The sequence below is a fragment of the Diorhabda sublineata genome, chromosome 4 (genome assembly GCF_026230105.1).
Source record: "Diorhabda sublineata isolate icDioSubl1.1 chromosome 4, icDioSubl1.1, whole genome shotgun sequence".
NCBI lineage: Eukaryota > Metazoa > Arthropoda > Insecta > Coleoptera > Chrysomelidae > Diorhabda > Diorhabda sublineata.
In genome coordinates this window covers 18,071,912-18,096,251 of record NC_079477.1, presented here as the reverse complement: position 1 = coordinate 18,096,251, position 24,340 = coordinate 18,071,912, and the positions used below count along the sequence as shown (strand labels likewise).

At 33.1% G+C, this 24,340-nt stretch overlaps 1 protein-coding gene across 3 annotated transcripts in view; it reads right to left on the bottom strand.

Annotated features, from left to right (window-relative positions):
• The window catches only part of LOC130443012 (protein quiver), a 68,796-nt gene that overhangs the window by 38,600 nt on the left and 5,856 nt on the right, over positions 1 to 24,340 (bottom strand). The window contains exons 2-3 of one of the 3 annotated variants that reach the window (XM_056777450.1): positions 13,903 to 13,944; positions 2,361 to 2,408 (exon numbers count right to left, since the gene is read on the bottom strand). In XM_056777450.1, the coding sequence (XP_056633428.1) occupies positions 2,361 to 2,408; positions 13,903 to 13,944 (90 nt within the window). The remainder of the gene's footprint in view (positions 1 to 2,360; positions 2,409 to 13,902; positions 13,945 to 24,340) is intronic. The other 2 variants (XM_056777452.1, XM_056777451.1) reach the window with 2 other exon arrangements.

The following is a 24,340-nucleotide window of genomic DNA, read 5'->3' as shown; positions in this document are numbered from 1 at the left end:
ATGAAAATTTCAAATTTATACCTGTGACAAGTGATAACTTTATTTCTTTTCAATATTTAAATTTACGTTATGAAGGATCCAAAAAGATATACTTTGAGAATCACTTTGTAAGAGCAGAAAAAATTGTGTTTGGTTGCAGAAAAAAGTAATTAATGATTTTTTCTTTTAAAAGTGCAAGAAGTGAGAATTTTCCGTTTATCAACTCTAGAAATTGCTCTAAACTCTATTGTTTGATATGAACAAACTTAACAGAAATTGTCTGCTGCGAAATGAAGATGATTTCTTATCTATCTTTATTCGTTCGGCTTACCATGACTTCTATAAGAACTTGCCACATCAAAAAACCAGACAAAAAGCCAGACGTAGATGCTGACGAAATGGGCCGTAGACTAGATCCTGACGAAGAATATTTTTTTCTTCCACTAATATTCATATATTCCTTCTACTAACGTTAATTTATTTCTTTTGTTTTTTGTGTTTTATATAAAATTACTTTTAGCTTATGAAATTTTATTCACGAAATTTGGAGACAAAAACGAACAAATGACTTCAGAATAAAAACCATAAATTTAACTATTTTTATTTAAACATTCTCAACTAAAAAATGAAAATAATTTCTCTTAAGATACCATCTGGGTAACATTCACAGATTTTCTAAGCACGTAAGAACTTTTTACTCGATTTTCTTCGTTTCACTCTAATATTACTTGTACCTCTTTGCATCTAACCCCTGTAATTCAAATCTGCCGTAACTTGATTTTTGATTTTTCTTAAATAAGATAAAATGAAGTAATGATTTAGTCCCTACGAAAAAATACCAGTTTACTTCCCACAGGTTGTAGCTCCCCCAATTGGTTCATAAAAAATAGTGAAATAGTAACAGATTTAAGGTGCATTTTTATTTCCTATAGTGAATAAAATTTGATTTTTCCATTTTTCCACAGTTCAGTGCTTGTTTTAGCATCTTTTTAAGGATTATGTTATTCATAAATGTGGATAATAAGGATTTGTTTGGTTTTATGTTATTTTTAATGATAAAATAGAGTTTAACACTTTAATGATGGCAGGTTATATTTATGAAAAGTGTATCAATGGAATTCATATGAAAGGATGTTTAAAATATCATCTAGAATCATAATTATTATTTCATTACTAGAGACGACCTCAACCAGATTCTTCTTTCGATAATTTCATTATTTTTTGTGACTCCGTAGATAATACATGTAAAAATATCAGTTGAGCATTAAGGCCGATTTATAAACTTGACTTTCCGTTTGTCGTTCCCATTCGCGGGTGACATTAGTAGCAAATTTTGTACCTCATTCATAAAGTTAATTTTGCGGCCGTCAACCTAAAAATGTTGTTATTCTTTTTTTTTGACGTGTGTATACACAAAGAGAAATAACCCCAACATCAGGTTCTAGCCTCATAAGTCAAAATCACGTGACAATCACAAATGAAGTTGTTACGAATGGCCGACGGGAAAAGATCATATATGTAATACTCCTATATGAACAGCTTCTATCAGTGGAAGGTGTTCCGACTAAGTGAAACAAATAGTGTATCGTTATCTCTCTCCTCCGGGCGCTTCATTTAGTTCTGCGCATCTTTTGCGCACATGAAGCATGCGCAGTATAGATAAAGTGTCTTGAACGAGAGAAAAAATTAATACTGTCGGCACCGTAACGTAGAGACTTTTTTTCCCATAAGAACTGTCCATATAGGAGTATTATATATATTCAAAATATTAGTTTATGTTGAAAGTCACCTACAGACCGATCGTCAAACGGCGACGTAAAACGTCAGCTGTGTCTTGTGCAATTCAATTTTTTTTATTTTGTAACAACAAAGTCAAGTTTATGAATCGGCCTTCAGATATGAATATGGAATTGATTACACTTAAAAATTTGGAAAAGCTGCAGGAAGAAAATTATTTGATAAAATCACGATAAGATTCTTCTGAAATGAAATTATTCATCTGTTAAGTTATATGATAATGTCATGCGGATTTATATTTCTAATTACTCAGTACGTGCATTATTAATCAACGTCTCTTGGAACTTATCCAAAAATTATTTGAAAAAATACAATGAAAGCTTCTAAAGGTGTTTACTTAGAAGAAGTATGTATTTCGCATATTTCTCACTTCACGGTGCATATATTAAAAAAGTGTTAGATCTGTGAAAGTGTAGTGTAGTGAAAATAATGAATACAAACAGATAAAACAGTGCTTTGCTAATATCTAAACAAAAAAATCCGCTAATGAAATGTAAATATATCAAAAAAAGCTTTCTATACATATATTTGTCAGAAACAATTATTATTAACACCAAAATACACATTGAGACATCAAGACTTACTTTGGCATTCTGCTTTAGATAGTGTAGCAATAGCTAGCAATATTATCACTGAAAAATAAAAGCATAGGAAATATTAATTTGTTTGATGCCGAAGAATTAGTTGAGCTTCTTTTCAAATAATTTTTTGATCAATTACTTGTTATTTTTCGAAGACAATTCAACCACATTGAATACAAGCCCTATATCAAGTTTTATTCGAAAAATATTGATAACCTGAATTTACGCTGAAGAAATATATTAAATTTATTTAGACAGTGAATAACGTTTCAGTATCAATTATTTAGGAACTGCCAACAAAAACACGTTATAAGTAATTACTATCTGCTGTAGTTTCGACAGGATAGATAAGAGTTTAGTGCTTGCTAAATCGTGGTATTTCGATTTCATTTGACACCAATGTTGTAGAAATCTTAAGCTTCTTTTTAAAACAAGAAGCCAGGGTCACATCTCTTACAGAGTTTTGGTTTAGCACAGGGGTTTCAAAAAATGTTCCTCTCTTAGTTATTTAACCGATTCTCACGCTGATGTTTTATGTGAATAAAAACATTATTTGAAACGGTTAAAGAACAGTGATTGTCTACCATTCAATAGTAAAATACGTTCTTAGCTCGGGTTGTGATCCTAGTATACCATAGTTTGTGTAATTGTTTTGGTAGAAGCCCATTTTAGTTATTATTTAAATTGTCAAACAGCATAAGTTGGCTGTGTTGGTCTAGACACCAGCGGTAGTTGAGGTAGGTCCAAAACGGAGAAAAAGAGGATTTACTTTATAAGCAATTCAACCAGGGAACGTAGTTAAAGTTACTCAAAAATTAGCTCATATAAGAGCCTATTTTATCGTCGTCAGTGCAAGTTCAATATTCCCATTTTATACTCACATATCAAAAATGAGTTCAAAATGGATCAAATAACCGAGACAGAGGCCTTTCCCGGAATTGCCTTCTGCGGAGTAGGCAGCCGGTCGTACGAAGCTATTGCAGTGTCTGCTCAATGACTATACACAAGTTAGATAAGAATGGATACCTACATCGGTGTAAACGAGGAGGCAAATTTAATCCTAATACTTTTACAATTTGTTCATTACATTTCAGAGTAAATGATTATGAAAGAGGCTTATAAATGAATTTATATAATTTATAAGTAAGTATAAGACTATAAAAATTGGTTAATTTATCACCCAAAACTCCCAAATAAGTTTAAAAGTCAAAAGAATAAAATATTTTTCCATATTTGTGGTTGAAAAAATATAAGTATAAACATTACACGAAGCTTTAATTCTTGCTTTAAATACAATATATTATTTTAGGTCTTCCCTTGCGCAGTCTAAAAAATATTGCATTCCCTACTTTGAATCTAGATGATGGCTATGAGAAGACCTTGAAAATTGGCAAGAACAAGTAAAATTGTTAAAATAAATATAGAGATGAACAAATAAATAGTACCTACCTACATTAAGATTTTATGACATTATAGGAGTGAGTTTGATTTGTTATTATAAATATTCCAAAGTCATATCTTTTTTTATTTTTTTCATGATTTACAAAAAAATTTTACGAAACTATACACCCCATATAAATTTTCGCATCACTGATATTTTAGGATATTTTTAATACTTAATTTTAGTTTTTTGGGACAATCTGTATATGTATAAACTTAATAGATATTTCTGGTTTCTTATCATGGGCAAAAATATCACAATTTCTTACAAATTTTTTTGGAAGTAAAAAATGCTCCAGTAAATCATTTCTGTCTTAGGGAATGCATTGATATCGAGAACTTTCTAAGCAAATTGTGTTATTGTATAGTGAAAATTTAAATTTATTTTGTTAATAATGGATGTGCCTAAACGTTTAACAAGACATGTGACGAATGAAGAAGCCACTAGAATTATCGCTCTTATACAAGATGGCCGCAGTCAAACATACGTCGCCGGGGTAATTGGAGTTCAACAAAGCACCATATCCAGAGTTGTTATTCGCTAGCAAAAAACAGGACAGCTAACCAGAAGACCCGGACAAGGCAGCAGAAGGGTAACTTCGGTAGTGGATGATCGTTATTTGAGGTTAACGGCGTTAAGAATTAGGGATACCACCGCTCGAAGGCTGCAAACAGATCTGTTGGCTGCTCGTAATGTCAGGTATACGAGCCAGAGTGCCAGCTAGAGGTCCACGTCTTACCAGAGAACATCGAGTAACAAGATTGGAATTTGCTCGAGAGCACGCAAATTGGAATATTCAAGATATTGGTCCAATATTTTATTCACGGATGAATCAATATTTTGTCTGTATTCATCAGATAGGCGTGTACCAGTATATAGGCGACGAGGTGAACGGCACGATCAGGTTAATTTGTGTCAAACTGAAAGCTTTGGTGGTGGCTTTATCATGGTTTGGGGAGGAATTTCTTTCGAGGGTCGCACGGAGTTAGTACCAGTGAATGATGAAAGACTAAATGCTGACAGGTACATAACCAATATCCTAGAACCCCATGTAGTGCCATATATGGGTGACAACTCTGTGCTAATGCACGATAATGCTCATCCAGACGCTACTAGAGTGGTTCGGCAGTACTTAGAAGATGTCGAGATACCCATCCTGAATTGGCCTGCACGTAGCCCGGATCTTAACCCAATAGAACATGTCTGGAACTATCTAAGATGGTAAATTCGGCACCAATAAGAACACTAGATGATCTTCAAAATGTTCTTTTTAACTTCTGGGAAAACATGCCGCAAGGTTACGTCCAGAACATGTTTAGAAGCCTTCCAAGACGAATGGAAGCTTTAATTAGAGCGACGGGCGGCAACACACGCTATCAGAAATTAATTGGCTAGTTTTAGTTTAAGCACCGTCCATTTGTTTGTACCATTTTTTTGATATTTTCTATGTTTTGGTAAATCAAACTTTTTGTCCTCTGTAGATTAAATGTTGCAAAAGGCGTATCTATTGGTGTTTTAATTCGTAATAATAATGAAATTTGAAAAACAGGCAACACATTTAAAATATTTAAAAAATAATGAGTGATGCGATAATTTTTGAGGGGTGTATATTACATTGATATTGATAATGCTCGGAAACTACCATACATTTCAATTTTGACAGTGTACTGATGTCGCGTCAGCCATCTCGTGCTAGCTGAACTATCCTCGTGTATAGTCATTGGGGTCTGCTACCATTATTTTACGTCTGACGTCTTGCAAGGATGTTTAGGGTTCGTACAACATTTATGTTTAGAGCTGATGTCAGATAGGATCAGATATCGAGCACCTTTAGACTAGTAGAGGACGTTGACAAATTTTGAGATATTTTCCTAGATCAAATTTGAGTATATTATGTATCTCGAACAGTAACGAGCTTATAGAACTCCCGCAATATTTGCTGTTTTCATTGTCAGTAAAATCTTTTTACTACTTTTAATACTTATTGAACTATCATCTTCAGTACTAGAATAAATGATTTTTTGATCATTATATTCAATTTAATTAGTTGCAATTGTGATTATAGGATAATATAATGAAGATGTTTGGTTAGTTTTCTTGCGCAAAAACTGTAAAACTGGAAAAATTTACCTCAAAAAAGAAACTATGACGGTATACAGCATACAGCAAACAAAGGATGGAAATAATAGCAATGCTAACTAAGGTAAAATATTCAACTTGATTGTACTATGAAAAACCAAAGAAAAATGGATTCTTTACATGGATTCTTTACAATAAAACTTTGGATTGACTCTTGATATACATTCCAAAATTGATATACATTTCACTAAACATCAAAATAGGCAAATTATGGTAAACTTCACATAAATTAGACTTAGAATAAAGATACAAAATCAAAACTGAAAGAAAAAGATGAAATTATTTGTTGGAGGAGGCAATATTTGTAGTTTTTCAATTTGCTGAAATATGCATAATGGATTAGAATGTGTAAAAATTTTTAGAAAGATACGTTGGTTACTGATGCTCTTATAGTTATTTGTGAAAGGTTTGACGAGTGGATTAAATTTCCAAATATTAAATTGATAATCATTCAAACTGGAGGAGAGTACTTTACTTTTGTAGATTTTTAATTATGAATACTTTCACATATAATAGTCCATTTCAGTAAGATCATTTAATTTTGCCACGCCTACCAATCTCGATATGTAAAACCTGATTAACATAAGCTTATTTGGCTGTCATATAATGGGATGTAGCCCCGACTTCTTGAAACCTTATATTTCTATCTACGAGTTTATCTTTATCAGGAAAAAGATTTTCTCAAAAGGATCATTGCCAATGGAAAATTCGTATTTCGGGATATAACTATCAACAAGTGCGTCACGAAATTAATCGGTCCCGTATTCTTACAATTGATTAATTCATTTGATCCCATACTGCATAGAAAATAATGAAATTTTGTATTACGAGCGTTGTTTGAGAAGTTTCCGACCTAACAAAGGAACAACACATTTCGTTTCCATAATAATTTGTCAACAGTCTCCTTTCAAATCTATTCACTTAGCCCAGCGATGTCCTAATTTTTTTAACCCTTCAAATAATAATTGACATCTTTCTACTAAGAATATCTTCACTGAAAGTGAAACTTTGAGGTTAGAAAACAGGACGTGTGGTGAATAAAGGGACGAGAATTTCAGCCATGGAGATCACCTGTGACTAGGTGCATTTTCTTTTTCTTCAGATGCGTGCGCTTTTTTGCAATTTCTCTTTTCACCTAATCAAGCAGTGATGCGTAATTCTCTCTTGTTTACGTTTTACCTTTGTGAAAATTGTAGATGAACGTAATCCCATGACTATCTCAAAAGGGATCACCTTCACTTTTCCGGCCAAAATCCACTGTCTCAACTGTTGTTTCATATGTAGGGGTAAATCCACATTTCATCTACAGTTATGAATCGACGCAAACAATACATAGAGTTAATATTAAGGATAGAAAGGTATATGAGTTGAATTGTACTATTGGAAAGAGCAAGCATAGATTTTTACTAGTTCTGAACCAGTACTTGAGTTCCTATCTCTACTAGCTATTAAAATAAAATCTTGTAATTCTCCTTTTTTACCGTTCCTACCACTCAAAACTTCAAAGTCACGGATATCCAATCAGAATCGAATAGAGAGGAATAGAGAGTGGTATATCCATATATGTAATACTCCTATATGGACAGTTGATATGGGAAAAAACGTCTCTACGTTAAGGTGTCGACAATATTCATTTTCTCTCTCTTTCTAGACACTTTATCTATGCTGCGCATGCTTCATGCGAGCCAAAGCGCTCGGAGGAGAGAGAGAACGATACACTATTTGTTCCACTTAGTCGGAAAATCTTCCACTTATAGAAACTGTCCATATAAAGGTATCACATATATGGGTATCCCGATGTAATTCTCTTACAACAGTGAGGGCCCACTTAAACAAGCTCCCAAATTCGCTCTCTCTATTTTCAATATTAATCTATGGAAAAATCCGACTCATTTTGTTTGAGTTAATAAGGCCTTGAAAATGTTCATTCTAATGCGCTTTGTCTCTGTAAAAAGTGTTCACCTCATATTTCATTTGCGTAGCCATATCGCTTTTCAAAAACAAATATTTAATGAAAGCTGATAAAAGATTGTAAAAATTGATGTGCTTCAGGATTTTTCATTTGCATTCATAAACACATAGAAAACGAATTTATCTTCTACCGTAGGACCTAACTGTATATATTTGTACCCAATTCTGATTCCATAGAACTTGTAGTTTATATACAGGGTATTTCTAAATTCATGCGGCAAAATTGAGGTGGTGATTGCTCGTATGAAGTTAAGATGAGTCTTTACTGTAACAAAATTTTCTCAGCTCACCCCTTTCCGAGATATCACCGTTAAACAGTGGTGGCTAAAATTGAGTTTCACAAAAACTGGAAACTTAAAATTCTGAACTTGTAAAAAACTAACCACGGGTCATTTCCAGCATTTATTATGAATTGTATTACATTTTACATCTTTGTTCATTGAAAAAAATATAATTTATGGTGTTTATTTTTTTCCCTGCAGCTTCTGTTTTTGGGAAAAAATTATGAATACAACATCTTTTTTAAATAAAACAAGAATTCTAAGTATTTTATATCATAAAACTTCATCTTGACAAAAAGTTTTGATATGAAATAAAATAAGGATTGCTAATTCTATCATTTTCGTGCACTCACAAAGGGCTAACCACGGGTATTTTTTCAATATTTCTATTAGCAACCTTTATATAACATCAAAACTTTTTTCCATATGAAATTCTATTAAATAAAATTATAACTAAAAATCCTTGTTTTATTTAAAAATTTTTAATTGTTAATTTTTTTCCAAAAACCAATAACTGCAGAGAAAAAGAATAAGTACCATAATTTATATATATATTTTAATAGATTGAGTGGAAAACAGTAAAGATTTAAAATGTAATAAAATTCATAAGAGATGCTTGAAATAACCAAGTCTAGTCAAAATACATGGATTGTCGTACAGTTCAAATATTTGAGGTGTATTCCTCATGGTGTCACTCATTGTGAACATGATTCTTCAAATCGTTGATATTAACTATGGGTGTTCTGTAGGCCAATGATTTCAGGTGACCTCAAGTACAGAAATCACAAGAAGTTAACTCTAGAGATCGAGGAGGCCAATTTTGGGGCCCTCCTCGACTAATGCAATGGTTGGCATATGTATACTACAATTTGCTTAAACATTAAGTGAACACAGTAAATGAATTGTTGAAGTGACAACAGCCTACTATTCTAAAATTTTTTAATTAAACAAGGTAGAGGTGGCCATTTCCAGCATTTATTATGAATTTTATTGCATTTTATATCTTTTCTGTTTTCCATTGAATTCATTTAAAAAAATATATAAATAATGGTGTTTATTTTTTTTCTCTGCAGCTATTTGTTTTGGGAAAAAAATTCAAGAATACAAAATATTTTCAAATAAAACAAGGATTTTACGTTTTAATTCACAAAATTTCATATTGAAAAAAAAAGTTTTGGTATGAAATTAAGTAAGGGTTGATAATTTCACACCAGTATAATGTAACAGGAATATTGAAAAAATATCCGTAGTTAGTCCATTGCCAGTGCATGAAAATTACAGAATTTATAGTTTCTAGCATTACTGAAATTTAAGAAAAAAACATAAAAAACCAACTTAATTTCATAGCAAACAATCACCTCGAATTTTGTCGCATTTATAAACATCCTGTATGTCGATTGTGATTATAATCTTGAAGATGAATATGTAATCTACTCATTTCAATTTTTTCATTGGCTGCGTAAGGTTATCGATATTTTTCCATCAAATAAACCTGAAACATGGCCTTAAACAGTAAAATTTAATATGCTTTTTCGTCAAATTTTTAAATGCCTTTTCGTCTTTGCGATAGAGAAAACTATTTTTGGTACTTTCGATGTTAACACATTTTAACGGTTTATGTGGTTTATTAATAATCTAATAATTGATTCTGATGTGCAGACTTTTATATACCAGTTGTCCCACAATATTTAGATACTATTCTCAACTCTATTTGTAGTTGTTGTTGAATTTTAAGTGAAATGGGACATCTAGTATATTTATTTTGTTTGTATAACTGCATTTTTATATTATATGTATGTCCCATGTATTAACACGATCCGTAATTTATATTAGAATAGTTGGTACGCACATCTGCCAAAATTTTACTAAATTATTAACTAATGAAAGAATAATAATCATTATATTGTCTGGCAATATCTGAAATAAAAGAAATGAGTAACATTTTGCATCACTGTGAATAGTTATAAAAGTAATAGATATACTAAGAATGTTATCCGAAACATGAAAAAGACATAATATTCACTGAATATTTACATTCTAATTTTTCTATTTATATGTTGGTATCCACTTGAATGATTTCAGTCGTTCGACAATAGTTCGTCCTTTGATACGGATGTTTGTAGTAATCCTAATTGTAATTGATTCCTTTGCTCACATAACGATTATATGGCATTCTAGTATTTCTCAAAGCCATTTTCGGCATTCTATGCTTATTGATATATTGTAGAATTTGCATTACGTCTTGCTTTGTTTGTATCGGGTGCCCCAATACGAATGTCTTTTAGCCATATACATCAGAGCACAAAATACGCTCAGGAGAACATTATCAAGAATAAAAAGAAAGGAATGGGAAGCATACTTTGAAGCAGACTTCAAAAAAATGAGTGAATAGCACGAAAGTAACCAAGAGGGGAAACGGTGAAAATGTTAACATAGAGGATTCATCATATAAAGAATATACTGAAGTAATTGGGCGGTTAATACAGAGGAAAGCACCAGGACTAAATAACATTAGGAATGATTAATGAATGAATGGAATATGGGACTGATCATTCGAATCCTGAAAAAGGGGGGAAAGAAGACCCCCTGCGATATTTATGGAACAATAACACTCCTAAACACAACTTATGAAACAGTACGCAGATGCTAGCATATGTTGATGACCTGGCACTTCTGGCAAGGGATAAATGAAGCCTGGAGAAACTTATAGTGTAGATAATAAAGCGGCCATTGAAATGGTTTGGAGATGAATGTTCCAAAAACAAAGTACATAGTGATAAACAAGACAAGAAAAAATAATGAGAAGTAAATCATTCTGGAAGGATAACAATATCAAAGAGTGAAAAATTTCAAGTAGTTGGGTATTACAATAAGCGAGGCAAATAGAGTGTCCTGGAAGTGTGTAACGTTTCTGAGGAGTAAAGAGGTGAGCACAAAGATAAAGTTGAGAATATACAGAACAGGAATTCGACCAATTATTACCTATGAAATCGTAGCCATGTGCCTATCAGAGAAGGACGAAGAGGATCTTCGAATATTGAAGAGGGATATCTTAAGGAATATATTGACACTGTAAAGACCGACAGAGGATACCTAATTAGGTTAATGGATCATAAGATCATGAACAAGGTGAAAGAGAGTGGTATAGTGACAGCGATAAAGATCGAAAGGATCCATGATTCGTTTAGCAAAAATTCATATCATAATATTTCTGATAATCGGACTCTGACGGAAACGTGTACTATTTGCATTTTACCACCCTATGTCTATTCCATGAGACAATTAGTACAATGACAACGTCGTTTCTAAAGACCAAAATGAGATATACTGTGTAATAAGTGATATCAAATTATGCTCGAGATTGAGAACCCACATATTTCCATAAATTGAACAGTCTGTTTCCTTTCCATGGTCATCCCATTCAAAAACCTGACTCTGACCAGAATCGAATTAAAGAGATAAGTAATATTTCTAGCTTAGATTTGAAGAGAGACTGTTTAGTGCATGAAAAATCTCATACCATAAATTCTATTTTTGCTGCATGATCTTACCAGTGAATGAGTATTGAAAATATTTCCATGGTTCGGATGCTCCTTCCAAATTTGAAAATTTCTAATTACCGATGCTGATCCATTTGCTGCGGCCTTGATCCATTTATAAATAAAAACAAACATTTTCATCACATTATAAACTATTATCTATAGACTCACGTTAAAAACTGTTTGCCTGAACCTCTCGAAGCGTATCTACAGTAGAAGTCCGAATTCAAGTTAGATCTTAGTATTAAAATAGATCATTCAAGAAGGCGCGGTAATCAAACAATTCCGATTGCCCTAAAGCAAATTCACAATCATTTGGTACACAAGAGAAATCTGCAATCTCATATACTATAATGAAACCGTGTTGGCATAAATTTAAATGTTGTAAACAGTCGTGTACGGACGATTATGTAGGTGGAGCAACTACAACTACTACCACATACGAAAATATTCAAAAAAGTCGAAGAGAACACGAAAAACTGTCTCCCAAGCAAACTCGTAAAAATATTTGTAGTTGTCTTTCAAGCATTGAGGTAAAATAAAGAAAATTTACTTGCAAGATCAATACATGGATAGAGGAGTCATAATTCATCATTCAAGATGCAACTTTCAGTAGGGAAGGTTATTTTAACCATATTTTCGGATGCTGGAAGCGTAATTTTAGTAGAATACTAGCAAAATAGACACAATTACGAATGTCTATTATGTCAATTTATTTTCAGAATTATGTGAGGTGAAGAAGAAGAAGGCCGGAGAAAGTTGCGCACAGGTGTTTATTGTAAATAGATCACGGGTGCAGCTAAAGGATCAGCCCTCTTATGTTGGAATTATGGAGTATATAATATTTTTTATATGAGAAAGGAATTAATAAAAATTTTGAGATATTGTCAAAATATTATAGGACATTACACATATATTTAAAGTACAGGTATATGTATAAAAATGCAGTTTCCTCAATTTTACTAAAGGACTGAAAAACTATTTTCAACTACACAATTTTTTTAATACACGAGACATTAGATGCAGAGTTTGAGTACGGTCTTTTCATAGACTTTTATATGGACAAGAAATTTCAGTTTCACTTAAATTGCGAATTGTGAAAGTTGTTAATAAACTGAAATAAGAATATTAAATCTGGTGTCACCACAAAAGACGATATTACCTTCAAACTGAAATAAATGTAGAGAATGTACAAAAACAAAATTATGGTAAATTAGGGAAATTTAACAATGTGTTGTTCATATCTCAGTTAAATGTGAATAAATAAATAAATTGTCAATTTAAACTAATAATATATTTGAGGAAAGTTTAAAATGACTAAAGCTTTTCTGGACTATTATCCTCTTCAAAGTGGTTCCCTTCAGTCATTGTCTTTTCAATGATCTCCGGAGTACCAATATTTCTAATTTGCAAAAAATTAAGATTCTCGGTCTTTGGCTTAGCTATACACGCATGCTTTCAACTGTTCTCTTCTCTAGTTTTGAGATTTTTCGGCACCATTTCATCACAAATTTTTCATTTGTCCAAATCGACTACCAAACTTTTCTGTGCTATATTGCTAAACAGTGGACTGATCTTAGCACTTGCACGTTCAATGGTTCTGTCATTGTTTGAGGTTGAAGGTCCTCCTCAGCGAGGTTGATCTGCTTCAGCCTTCAAAATATTATTTTTACGGCTAGAAAACTTGTGTTCCTGACAAGAAATATTTTCTATTTCAATTTTGGTATTCGGCATCGCTAGATTGATTACTGTTCTCATACATCTCCTTCAATGGTGAAGATTACATTATATGACAAAAAATGTTCGTATTTCCAAATGTCTCTAATTATGTTGTAATGCACTTAGACTTCTATAAACGATTTTCAATTTCAATATTTCTCATTGATACTCACATACGTAAAATTGTGTAATTTAAAACAGTATTCATGAAATTAAATAATTTGTGCCCAAAAATGAAAATAAAAATTCGTTATTTTGATGAATATTTGTTATGTCTGTACAAAAATTTTGTTAATGTGGTTGAATTTATATTATATGTTATCTAATTTGAAAAGGGGATTTTAAATGAGTTGAATTTTACGAACAATGTTAACTAGGCGTCTATAAAAAAATCTAATCGGGTTTTAGTAATGAACACTTCAAGCAAGTTGCAAGTGTAAATCATTTTTACTCACGAGCACATTCCCATTGAGCACGTCCAAAACATATAAAACAGACTGGAATAAAGTTACGATTGTGATTAGAAAACGCGGATACCTTATAAATACATTTAAAACAAAAATTATTTGAAACATTTTCAAGCTGAAACATATTTTAATAAAATACAATAACTTCTATAGTAAGAACAAAGCAGCCATGAATTCTCTATCTATTATTTTAAATATTCTAATTTAATATTATTCCCCTTCAATAACTGTATCTCAATTATCTATTCTGTAATTTTTCATCGCACAGAAAAGCTCAATTTAAAACATAATCTTGCTGAATGATGACTACAGTATGATACAGTGTTCATAAAGTAAAGTTAGTAGCTGATATTTCGATTCCTATTAGATTATAGCATTTGAACCACACTCTTTGCTTATCTGTCTATAAATTCCCGCTGATGAAGCATGCTTTTCTGTTAAAAAACAATTTACTAACCATATTTACAATCAGAAATTGTTATATATATTTTGAAATAGTACATTGCAATTGCGTCGAAAGGACATTTAGAGGAAGAGCCAGTGGTTATTTCAAAAGTCACGATACTTTCTACAGTAAATCCTCTATTCCTACTGAAAATGAAAATGAGTATATTCATATAGAACTGGGTATAAAAAAAGGCTATAGCATACGAGTTTCAAATATTATATAATAAAGTAGGCAAATCAACACACGTAGAAATAGACCTCACGATATTTTGAAATTGTCTTTACGCGAATATACTATCAATCTTTAACAAACAGAAATTTTTTTGCAATACTTCAGAATAAAATATTTATTCTGACAACAAGATCAACGCACCAGTAAAACTGCACTGTCAGAGGATCCCTACTTTTTATTCATACCTGTGTTAGGACCTTCAAAATGTAAAGTAAGAAATATAAAAGTACGTCACAGGTACATAACATAGTTATTCCTAAAAGAAAAGAATACCTAGAATATTACGCGTTTTAATATTTTCCCACTTGACAATGACGTAGAGAATACCTTTCAAATATTTCAAAAGTGATGATTCAACAAGATTAAGAAAAATCTATTGCATTATGTATCATTTTAAATCTACGTCTAATGAAGTCCATAGATACCCAATAAGCGATCTTACTCTAACCTGCAGGTTTCTACATTACTGTCTTACTTGCACTCGCACGGACACGTTTTTCGCTCTGGCGGAATGTTGGTGATGGAATTTCGTTCTGGCATTGAATAATTCATTCATTTTTTTTTATTTATTCTATTATTCTATTTATTCTTGAAATTGGTCACTGGCTCTTGGTCTAATACGCCTACACAAATAAAAGAGGAGCTAGGCTCTGTATATAGGACTCTGGGCTCTCATTAACGGTCGTAAAATTTTGTTCGGATCAATTCCATAGTGGCTAGAGTCCAAAAACCACGCCAACCAGCAATAGCATCGCAAATTTTCACCAAATGGAACTGGAAAACCGTCGGATTAGGGTTACAGAGATAGAAGAGGCTAATGGCATTTTAAAAGAATGCATTTGTCAAATGCTTTGATTCATAACTATAGATGAAACCTGAATCTCCCACCCACACTTCTGGAACTAAAAAACAGTCAAGACAGTGAATTGTAAAAGACGAATCTGCTTAGAAAAAGCAAAGACGGTATCACGCTGTCTAATTCCAGATAATTTTAAATTGTGAATCTTAAACAGATTTTCTATTTTATTTGATAAAAGTTTCTACTATTTCCTGAATTGACCCCTATACCGTAGTTTGTCATAATATTGATAGAATTTTTATATACAATCAAAATCTATTTGAACATATTTTTAATCTCAACTAGTAAATACATCCATTTTGTACCAATATGCTGTCTGTATATCTATATAAAAAATTTATAGCTACTTTGTATCTTTAGACTATAAGATATTGTGCGATAAAATTTTGGCATTCAATCATAACGTATGGCCAAATATCACTTTCTAAAACTATTGGCGATAGAGTAATATAGCAGTTGCTTCCCTGATATCCATGGTGTTCAGCTTAAAACTTGAGATTTGCAAAATTCATTATAGATAAGATCAGATAAATTTTACCATTGGAGAAAAAATTATCTAAAATGAACTCTACAATAACAGTTATGTATTTGTATTTTTGAGATGATTGAAATATTTATCAAAAATCTTCAACAATCTTCCGTTAGCCAGCGATGTTGCTGTTATATTTGGCCAGCCGTTGTATTTTACGAAATGATTCTAACACTGATTAAGGTATGAATTCATTATTCATGTACCCTGTGACGTATCTCACAGTTCTACCACTCAAATATGTTTTCTGACAATGTATTTCGTTTTTAATACTAAATTTTTTAATTGACAAAAATACATATTCTCAATTCATATAGAAACATTCATCAATATAATAATGAAGAGCTGATGATTCGTTTTCACTGAATTAAAAATACACAGGAATTTCATTAACTAAATGCTTAAGAAAAACTATCGTCTTGTTATTGATGGAGAATATTTACAATATCATTGTACTGCATTCAGAAAAACTCACTAATGTTTATTTTATAATAAAAGTTTACACATTTTTTATAACTAATGAAGTAAACCACGATGAAATATCATAAATCTTTGTTTAGTATTATTTCTGCCAAATCGTTATTTTTTTATTGAAATATATAAAAATACCAAGCAATTTCAATTCTTGTCCCAAACTGTCCATTCGTTTCAATTAACAAAAATTAGGTAGGTATACAGGGTGTTTCATAAAAAGGTGAACCCGTCTCCAGGATTCCAGGATAGATAGAAAACTTAAAAATATTTGGAGTTTGCTCACTAAAAAATGTTCGAAACGCCAGAACATTCAAAATAAAAGGCGTTGAAGAAAAAATTTTTGCGATTTCAGAAAGGTACTATTGATTAAACTCGATACTATGCACCGTTTTCGTAATACATATTTTGGTTTGAAAATTATAAAATAATAACCGATGCTGGTATAAAGTATAGTATATGATTAATATTTCTAATCGAATGAAAATGAGACATTTTACTCTAGATTTCCATTTCTGCTTGTATAGTATTATGGTTGTGATACACGAAATATTAGTTTTGCAATAAAAGGTGATTAAAAGCGATATTGAGCAATTAAACTTAAGCAATAAAAATAGAATCAATTTCTAATTATACTCATATGAAGACAAATTGCGATTGAACCATGCATAAGACAGCTTTAGTAATGAGAGTACAAGGCGCCCTTGTACATAAAAATTTTGATAGAATTATTCTAGTACGATCTAAGTGTTCAAATATGACGCAAGTTGAAGAAGTTATTATTTTGACTTCTGAAGCAATGATAGAATGGATCAATTGGGAGAAAACTCATTCAAATAGATTGTACTTTAAAACAACTAATCCAAAGAATAAAATTCTCATTTTAAATACAAAAAAAATACTCGGATGAATTGTTAGCAGACTTGGATGGTGACAAAACATTGTGGGAAAAATTATAGAAACTTTGGGCTTATAGAGAAAGATGAAATTATTTGCTGGAGGAGGAAATATTAGAGAAGGTTTAGAAAATAAGGAAAGAATACAAACATATTTTTCATTTGAACCGAACATGGATAAACTAAGAACATTTTATGAAAAAGGTTTGACAAGATTTACTAGGCAGAAATGATCGTCAGCCATTTATAGAAAGTTTGTCCAAATTCTACGAAACACAAGATTAAAAGAAACATTTCCTAACGCAAAATAGGATACGCGGGGGTTCTTCGATATGCTAACAACCAAAGAAATAGGAACAGAAAAGAAGTAATTTAAACAGAGCTATTGAAGTTATATGCATAGCATTCATTATAGTCATAGTAAGAAGTATAGACTAGACAAAATAGCGGAAGAACATGGAATTAAAAGTGATGTAGTTACCTTATCACTGTAAATTTGACCCCATTGGACTAATCTGTGCACAAATGAAATGAACTGTCACGTGAAACAATGTAACGTTTAAATATCAACTATATTAAAAATTTCACCGGACAATTGAAAAAAATTTAGGTCTACAGGGTGTTCGAGGACTTGATGCAAAAAAATCGGGAGTGAGCGAGAGTACGTGAAAATAATGCTGTGACATGAAAAAATAGGGCTTTAAAGTTACGAAATCGCAAATTATATATAAGTATATTTTCTAAATTATATTTTAGGGCATTATAAATTTTTAATGAATGATTACGTATGTCCATGTAGTATGTTTATCCTATCTTAAGTCCAGGGGCGGCTCATGCCCAATGGTTAACAATTCGTAACTTTTACAGGGACAACCTATACAATCTAAAGATAGTAAAAATGAATTCTCTCATCAATTTTTTAACACAAAGGTATTCTTTATTTAACTCGATAAAATTTATGGTTTGGAAGATATGTAGATTTTTAGATCCTTGTACATGCCAAGTAAACCGTTCGCCATAAAGAGATGTTCTGAAGAAAATTTTCATAAATTTTAATTATTAATTAAAAATACTTGGAGAACTAATGGATAGATAAGAAACATTTGTACTACATACTATCGACGATAATATTACTAGCATATGGTATATGCAACACCAGTGAACCTAAGAAACGAAATGATCGATAAAATAAACTTCAATTGTGTCGCTATAAGGCAGAATCTTGGAATGATCTTCCAAGTTCAAAGAAATATCCTCCGTAGACTCCGGAAGTGCATGGTGCCCACTTCGAACATTTATTATAGTTTCTTTTGTTGTTTTTATTTGATAAATTGTAGGATAACCAACTAAATTTTTCTACATTTCAACCTTCTCCTTATGTAAGTTCGGCATTATGCAGATCAATTAGAAATGTTTGATTGTGTTTCAATACGTATTTTCAATAAATTAGGTTTCCTTAGTATGTGCAGCGATATAAAAATATACATATCTTCTAAACCATAAATTTCTTCGAGTGAAACAAAGATTAAGAACATATTGTTAAAGAATTGATTTAAAAATTTATTTTTATCATCTTTAGATTGTACAGGTTGTCCCTGTAAAAGTTACTGATTGTTAACCAATTCATAATGTTTGAATGTATAATTTAGAAAATACACTTAAATATAAGTTCTGTTTTCGCAGCTTTAAAGGCCTCAGCCTCATACCACCCTTAAGAAACAGCAACAGCAACAATTTAAAGCTTTCGAATACATTTCTTGGATAGTATATCATTTAGTTTTTGACGCTAGGGAAATTTTATTGCTATAGTCGTAAAATCAAAGATAAATTATTTCCCCTAGGTATAACAATTCAAATATCATATAATAATTAAACAAAATTCCCTTTTTGCGTTAGTTCGCATATATTTGAAACATCTGTACTTATATTGATATCTTCATTTGCGCGCTAATTTATGTTTGTGTTGAGTGTTTTGGAGTACTTTCAAACTTCAAGTGGACCGAAAGTTGAACAATCTTTACATATTCATATCATTACAAAATAAAGATTTATTATACAAGAGTTTCAGGACCTTTCAGATAGTGAATTTTTGGCAGTTCCTTGTCAATATACACTAATTAGTATTTAGTCAAATGGACATTAGTCACAAAACATATGTTGGAAACTGTGAAATTGTCTGTTTTCCAATAAAAATTGTTATACAATGTGTCCACATTTGAGCAAAAATTTGCCAATACGGATCAAATATTTATCCCAATAATAATAGCTCATGGCTATATATCAGAAACTGTTTATTGTACAACTTTGGTAAATCAATAAAGGCAAATTTGACATCGTGAAAAATAGTCTAATTATTTTTAAGTTTGTATGCCTACAACTATAAGGCGTAATTTAATAAAAAAAGCTAAATGTTATGAAATTAACCTAATAGAGATGCACAACCATTGAATTTTCCAAAAAAATTTCTTTTTATTTGATGTCACTAGTTTTAGTCTATTTTGCAGATAAAGAGTGGAGGATGATCAGAGCTTTATGGTGAAAAATGCCAATAACTTGGCCTAGACTTGGTCTCTTGAAAACATAATTTTTTTCCATCAAACAGAATAATTTTGACTTAACCTAAGGACTAACATACACACTAGGGGACTCTAGATTTTTGAAATTAGTCTGTGTTTATATTCTGTGTCCCTGGATAGTGAAAAGACTCTTGTAAAAGATGAAAAATTCGTTTCGTTTATCACTGAAAAAACTGTGCATATCACTTATTAACGTTTCTTCGTAACAAATTTTCCAATTTCACACCTGCAACTGCATTATAAAGGGTTTCTTATATATGGCCGAAAAACATTCTTATTGATAAGTTATTTCTGGTAAGGTACTGTAGGATACGAATTTATTTGTGGCACCACAAGAGATCATCAAATAATAGTAAGGGAGGTAGTGCAATTTGCAAAAAAATTTTGCATTGAGTATTTTCATACCGTATCAAAATTGGAAGGATGATTTTGGAAGTAATTTTTAACCCAAAAATAACCATATGCCGTATTGCAGTAGGGGGATTTAACGTCAGTCACGTTAATGAACTTGATAAAAATGTTAAAATATAAAGTCATTTTATTCTGAAAAAAATTTATACAGGTGAATTCTCATACTTTCCAAATAATAGAGAGCCGTCAGTCGTATTTATGACGGTGTAAAAACCGTCAGCGTTATAACTACTTGCGCGCTCTATGCATCTGAGAGCGTCACATAGTCACTTTGACAAATGAACTGACGATCATTCCACCCACAGGCATTCAGCTGACGGTGAATTTTATTTTTGTTAACAATAAGATTGTTTTATATAATTTCATTAGATATCATATTAATTAAATATATAATTATGACATCCCAGGCTGCGTATAACGAGTTTTCATTATATTTTCTCAGCAAATTCAAGGTCGTTTCCAATTATTTTATTTTTATTATTTATTATTGTACTTTTAATTGGAAACTTTTTACTATAAATTCTTTACAAAACATAAATTTTTATAAAAAAAACTTTGAGTATATATTATTATTATTATAATTCGTAAGTAAAACCAAGTAATTTTTATCTGCAAAGGTCCTACTACCCCAGCTTCACATTAATTGACGTATGCTACAGATATAAAGTACGTCATGAAGTGATTGAGATATGTGGGGAGCAGAATTTCAATTGCACGGCTCATGAAGATTGTATTCCATGTTGGTCAACATGATAATGAGACTATTGTCACAATAAGATGTTCCAATAAAGACATAATAATTATATTATTAGGAAATATAAAACATGTCCAGAATAACGTATAAATCCATATATTACTTTGAAGTGGAAATGCACAACGTTATATTACTGTTAAACTATACAAAGCACTTGAACTTAGCTAAAGCGGAGCACTGCCATGATTTCACGCCTTTGCAGAATGTGATTTTAATCCAGCTTTTTTTGAGAAATTCAGAAAATTATATCAAATCATTTACTGTTGGAGTATAGCAACGATGCGCACACTAAATATAATTGTGCCTGTGCGAATTGAAAATGCCAGGTAGACGGGAAACCAAGAGAGCCAAATTTTATTGCTCTTCCCCTTCCGTCTGAAGAGCCCCGAAGGATGGCCTACCACGGTCAGTCCGCCACCAGCCCACGCGACAGCCAGTCGCATTTAGCAGTTCACATCCAGTTATCAGTGTTTATACAAAAGTGTTTTTTACAGTCCATTCATTTATAATTAAACGAAAGACTTTTTCAAGTGCATTTTATATACTGCGTTACGTGCATACTTTTATTCATGTATTATAGTGCTTCATTTATGTATTATTAATAAAGTCAATCTAATAATACTTATTGTTTATTAACATTTAACAACAGGTTATGGGCCCAGCCCAATAATACAATAAAGTAAATAAATAAAAGTGCTCATAAAGTTAAGTAACGCAGTATAGGACAATTTAAAGTTAAACACTGAAGTGAACTAAAGTAAAGTGAATTTTTCGCACGATGGCAGAAAGCGTAAGGTATAACGTGCAAAAATTGAACAGTGACAATTACTCCACATGGTGTTTCAAAGTGAAGTTGCTATTGATAAAAGACGGTTTGTGGGACGTGGTTCGTCAAGATAAAGATGCGGCCACTACAGTTCCTCCCGCAGCCGGAGCCGACACCGCCGCGATCGCTGCTGCTGCCGCAGCTACTGCTACAGCCGTTACCGCTTGGCAGAAGAAGGATCAAGACGCTCAAGTCATGATTGGCTTGACAGTTGAAGATAGCCAATTGCGATTCATCAAGGAGAAGAAAACGGCGCACGATCAATGGGAGGCATTGAAGTCACATCACCAAAAGAATACAACTTCAAATAAGGTACACCTTTTAAAGCGCGTTGTTCGCATGACTCTGGAAGAGAGCGGAGACATGGAAGCTCACGTTGCGAAAATGTCAGAATATTTTGATAAGCTCGCTGCACTAGGCGTAGAAATGAAGGACGACGTAATTGCTTGTTTCTATTTATCGAGTTTGCCGGAGTCTTACGACACTCTCACTACGACTTTGGAGAGTAGGCCCGAATCAGACCTCACCTCTGAATTCGTGAAGAGTCGATTAATCGACGAATTCATGAGGCGCAAAGGGGCTCAAGAAGTAAGGGAGATTTCAGGCAAAGAAACAGCGATGAAGGCCGAGCATAAAGCAAATAGCAGCGGCAATCAGACATCCAAAAGAAGCTGTTTCTTCTGCAAAAAGGAAGGGCACATCAAGGTAAACTGCAATAAATATAAGGCCTGGAAAGCGAAGCAGGAAAAGGGCAATAAAGTTTCCGAGGAGCGCGAACAGACAGGAACTGCTTACACGTGTCGCGAGATTTGTCTAGGCGCAAGGACAACAGAATGCAGCTGGATTGTGGACTCAGGCGCAACGAGCCACATGGTGCAGTCTCGAGAATTTTTCGACAAGATAGACCCCAGTAAAAAGGGATTTGTCTGCCTCGCAGACGAGACGAGAGCGGCAATCGAAGGCAAGGGGTCTGGGGCCATAAAGTGTTCGGCCGACGGCGAAAAATTTTCACAACTGCAAATAAACGACGTGCTGCTCGTTCCCGGTTTGGGGACAAATTTATTGTCGGTTCGGAAAATGACCAACGACGGCTACGAAATTATTTTTAAAAAGGATAGCTGCAGCATCGTAAAAGATGGAAAGGTGAAAGCAGTCGCGCGCGCCCCCTCAAATTCAGATCTCTACGAGATAAAGACAGCGCAAAGGGCCTGTACGGCAAATCAAGTCGTAAAAGAAAAAATCAGTGAAGGACACACCGAAAGCTGCCAACATGTTTGGCACCGACGTCTCGGGCATCGAAATCCAGATGCTATAAAGGAGATGGCAGCGAAGGGTCTTGCTACCGGCATCCAGGTAGTCGATTACGGTATGCGGGAAATCTGCGAGTGCTGTTTGAAGGGCAAGATGCCTCGCTTAACATTTCCAAAACAGTCATTTAGCAAGACAAAGGCTCCACTCGATTTAATTCACACAGAGCTCAATGCCGGAGCTCACGGTCGGTCGTAAAAAGTATGTTTTAACCATCATCGATGATTTTTCGAGATACACGCACTTGTATCTTTTAGAGCATAAGAATGAAGCTACGAAATTCATCACGCAGTTTGTGCAGATGGGGAAAACTCAGTTCAACAAGACCGTCAAGATGATCAGATCAGATCGAGGCCGTGAATACGTAAATAATGATTTACACGGATATCTGCAAAAGGAAGGGATTCGCATTCAGTACACCGCGCCCTATTCGCCGCCGCAAAACGGCGTCGCAGAAAAAAAAACAGGTATTTGACAGACACTACAAGATGTATGCTTTCGGACGCTCAGCTAGGCAAACAGTTTTGGGGTGAGGCAGTTCACACTGCATGTTATTTGCAAAACAGATCGCCTACGCGAGCGACAGGTAAAACAATATTTGAATTATGGTACGGCATCAAACCAGACTTAAAGCATCTACACATTTTTGGCTGCGTAGCTTACAGACACATCGACGATCAGCAGCGAAAAAAGTTAGATGACAAAGCCGAAAAATTAATTTTCGTCGGCTACTCCGAAGAATCGAAAGATTATCGCCTTCTCGACTTCAAGACAAATGGCATAAAGATAAGTCGAGATGTGCATTTCGGTGACACTTTGAAGAAAGACGATTCTACACAGTTTGAGATTATATTCTCGAAATGCGGCAACTGCGATGAAGACCTCGAGAATATTCAAGACAATGACAGCAGTTCAAGCGAATCAACACACGGCAATGAAGATGGGTCAGACAACGAAGATTTTACTTCGGCAGCAGAAGGGAGCGGCAGTGGTTTGAGTGGATTCGCGCCGCCCGCTCGTATACCTGATGCAGCCCCAGCAGCGGTCAGGCGCTCCAACAGGTCAAACAGAGGCGTGCTGCCCGCCAGGTATGAAGCTACAGCTAATTTAGTAAAAG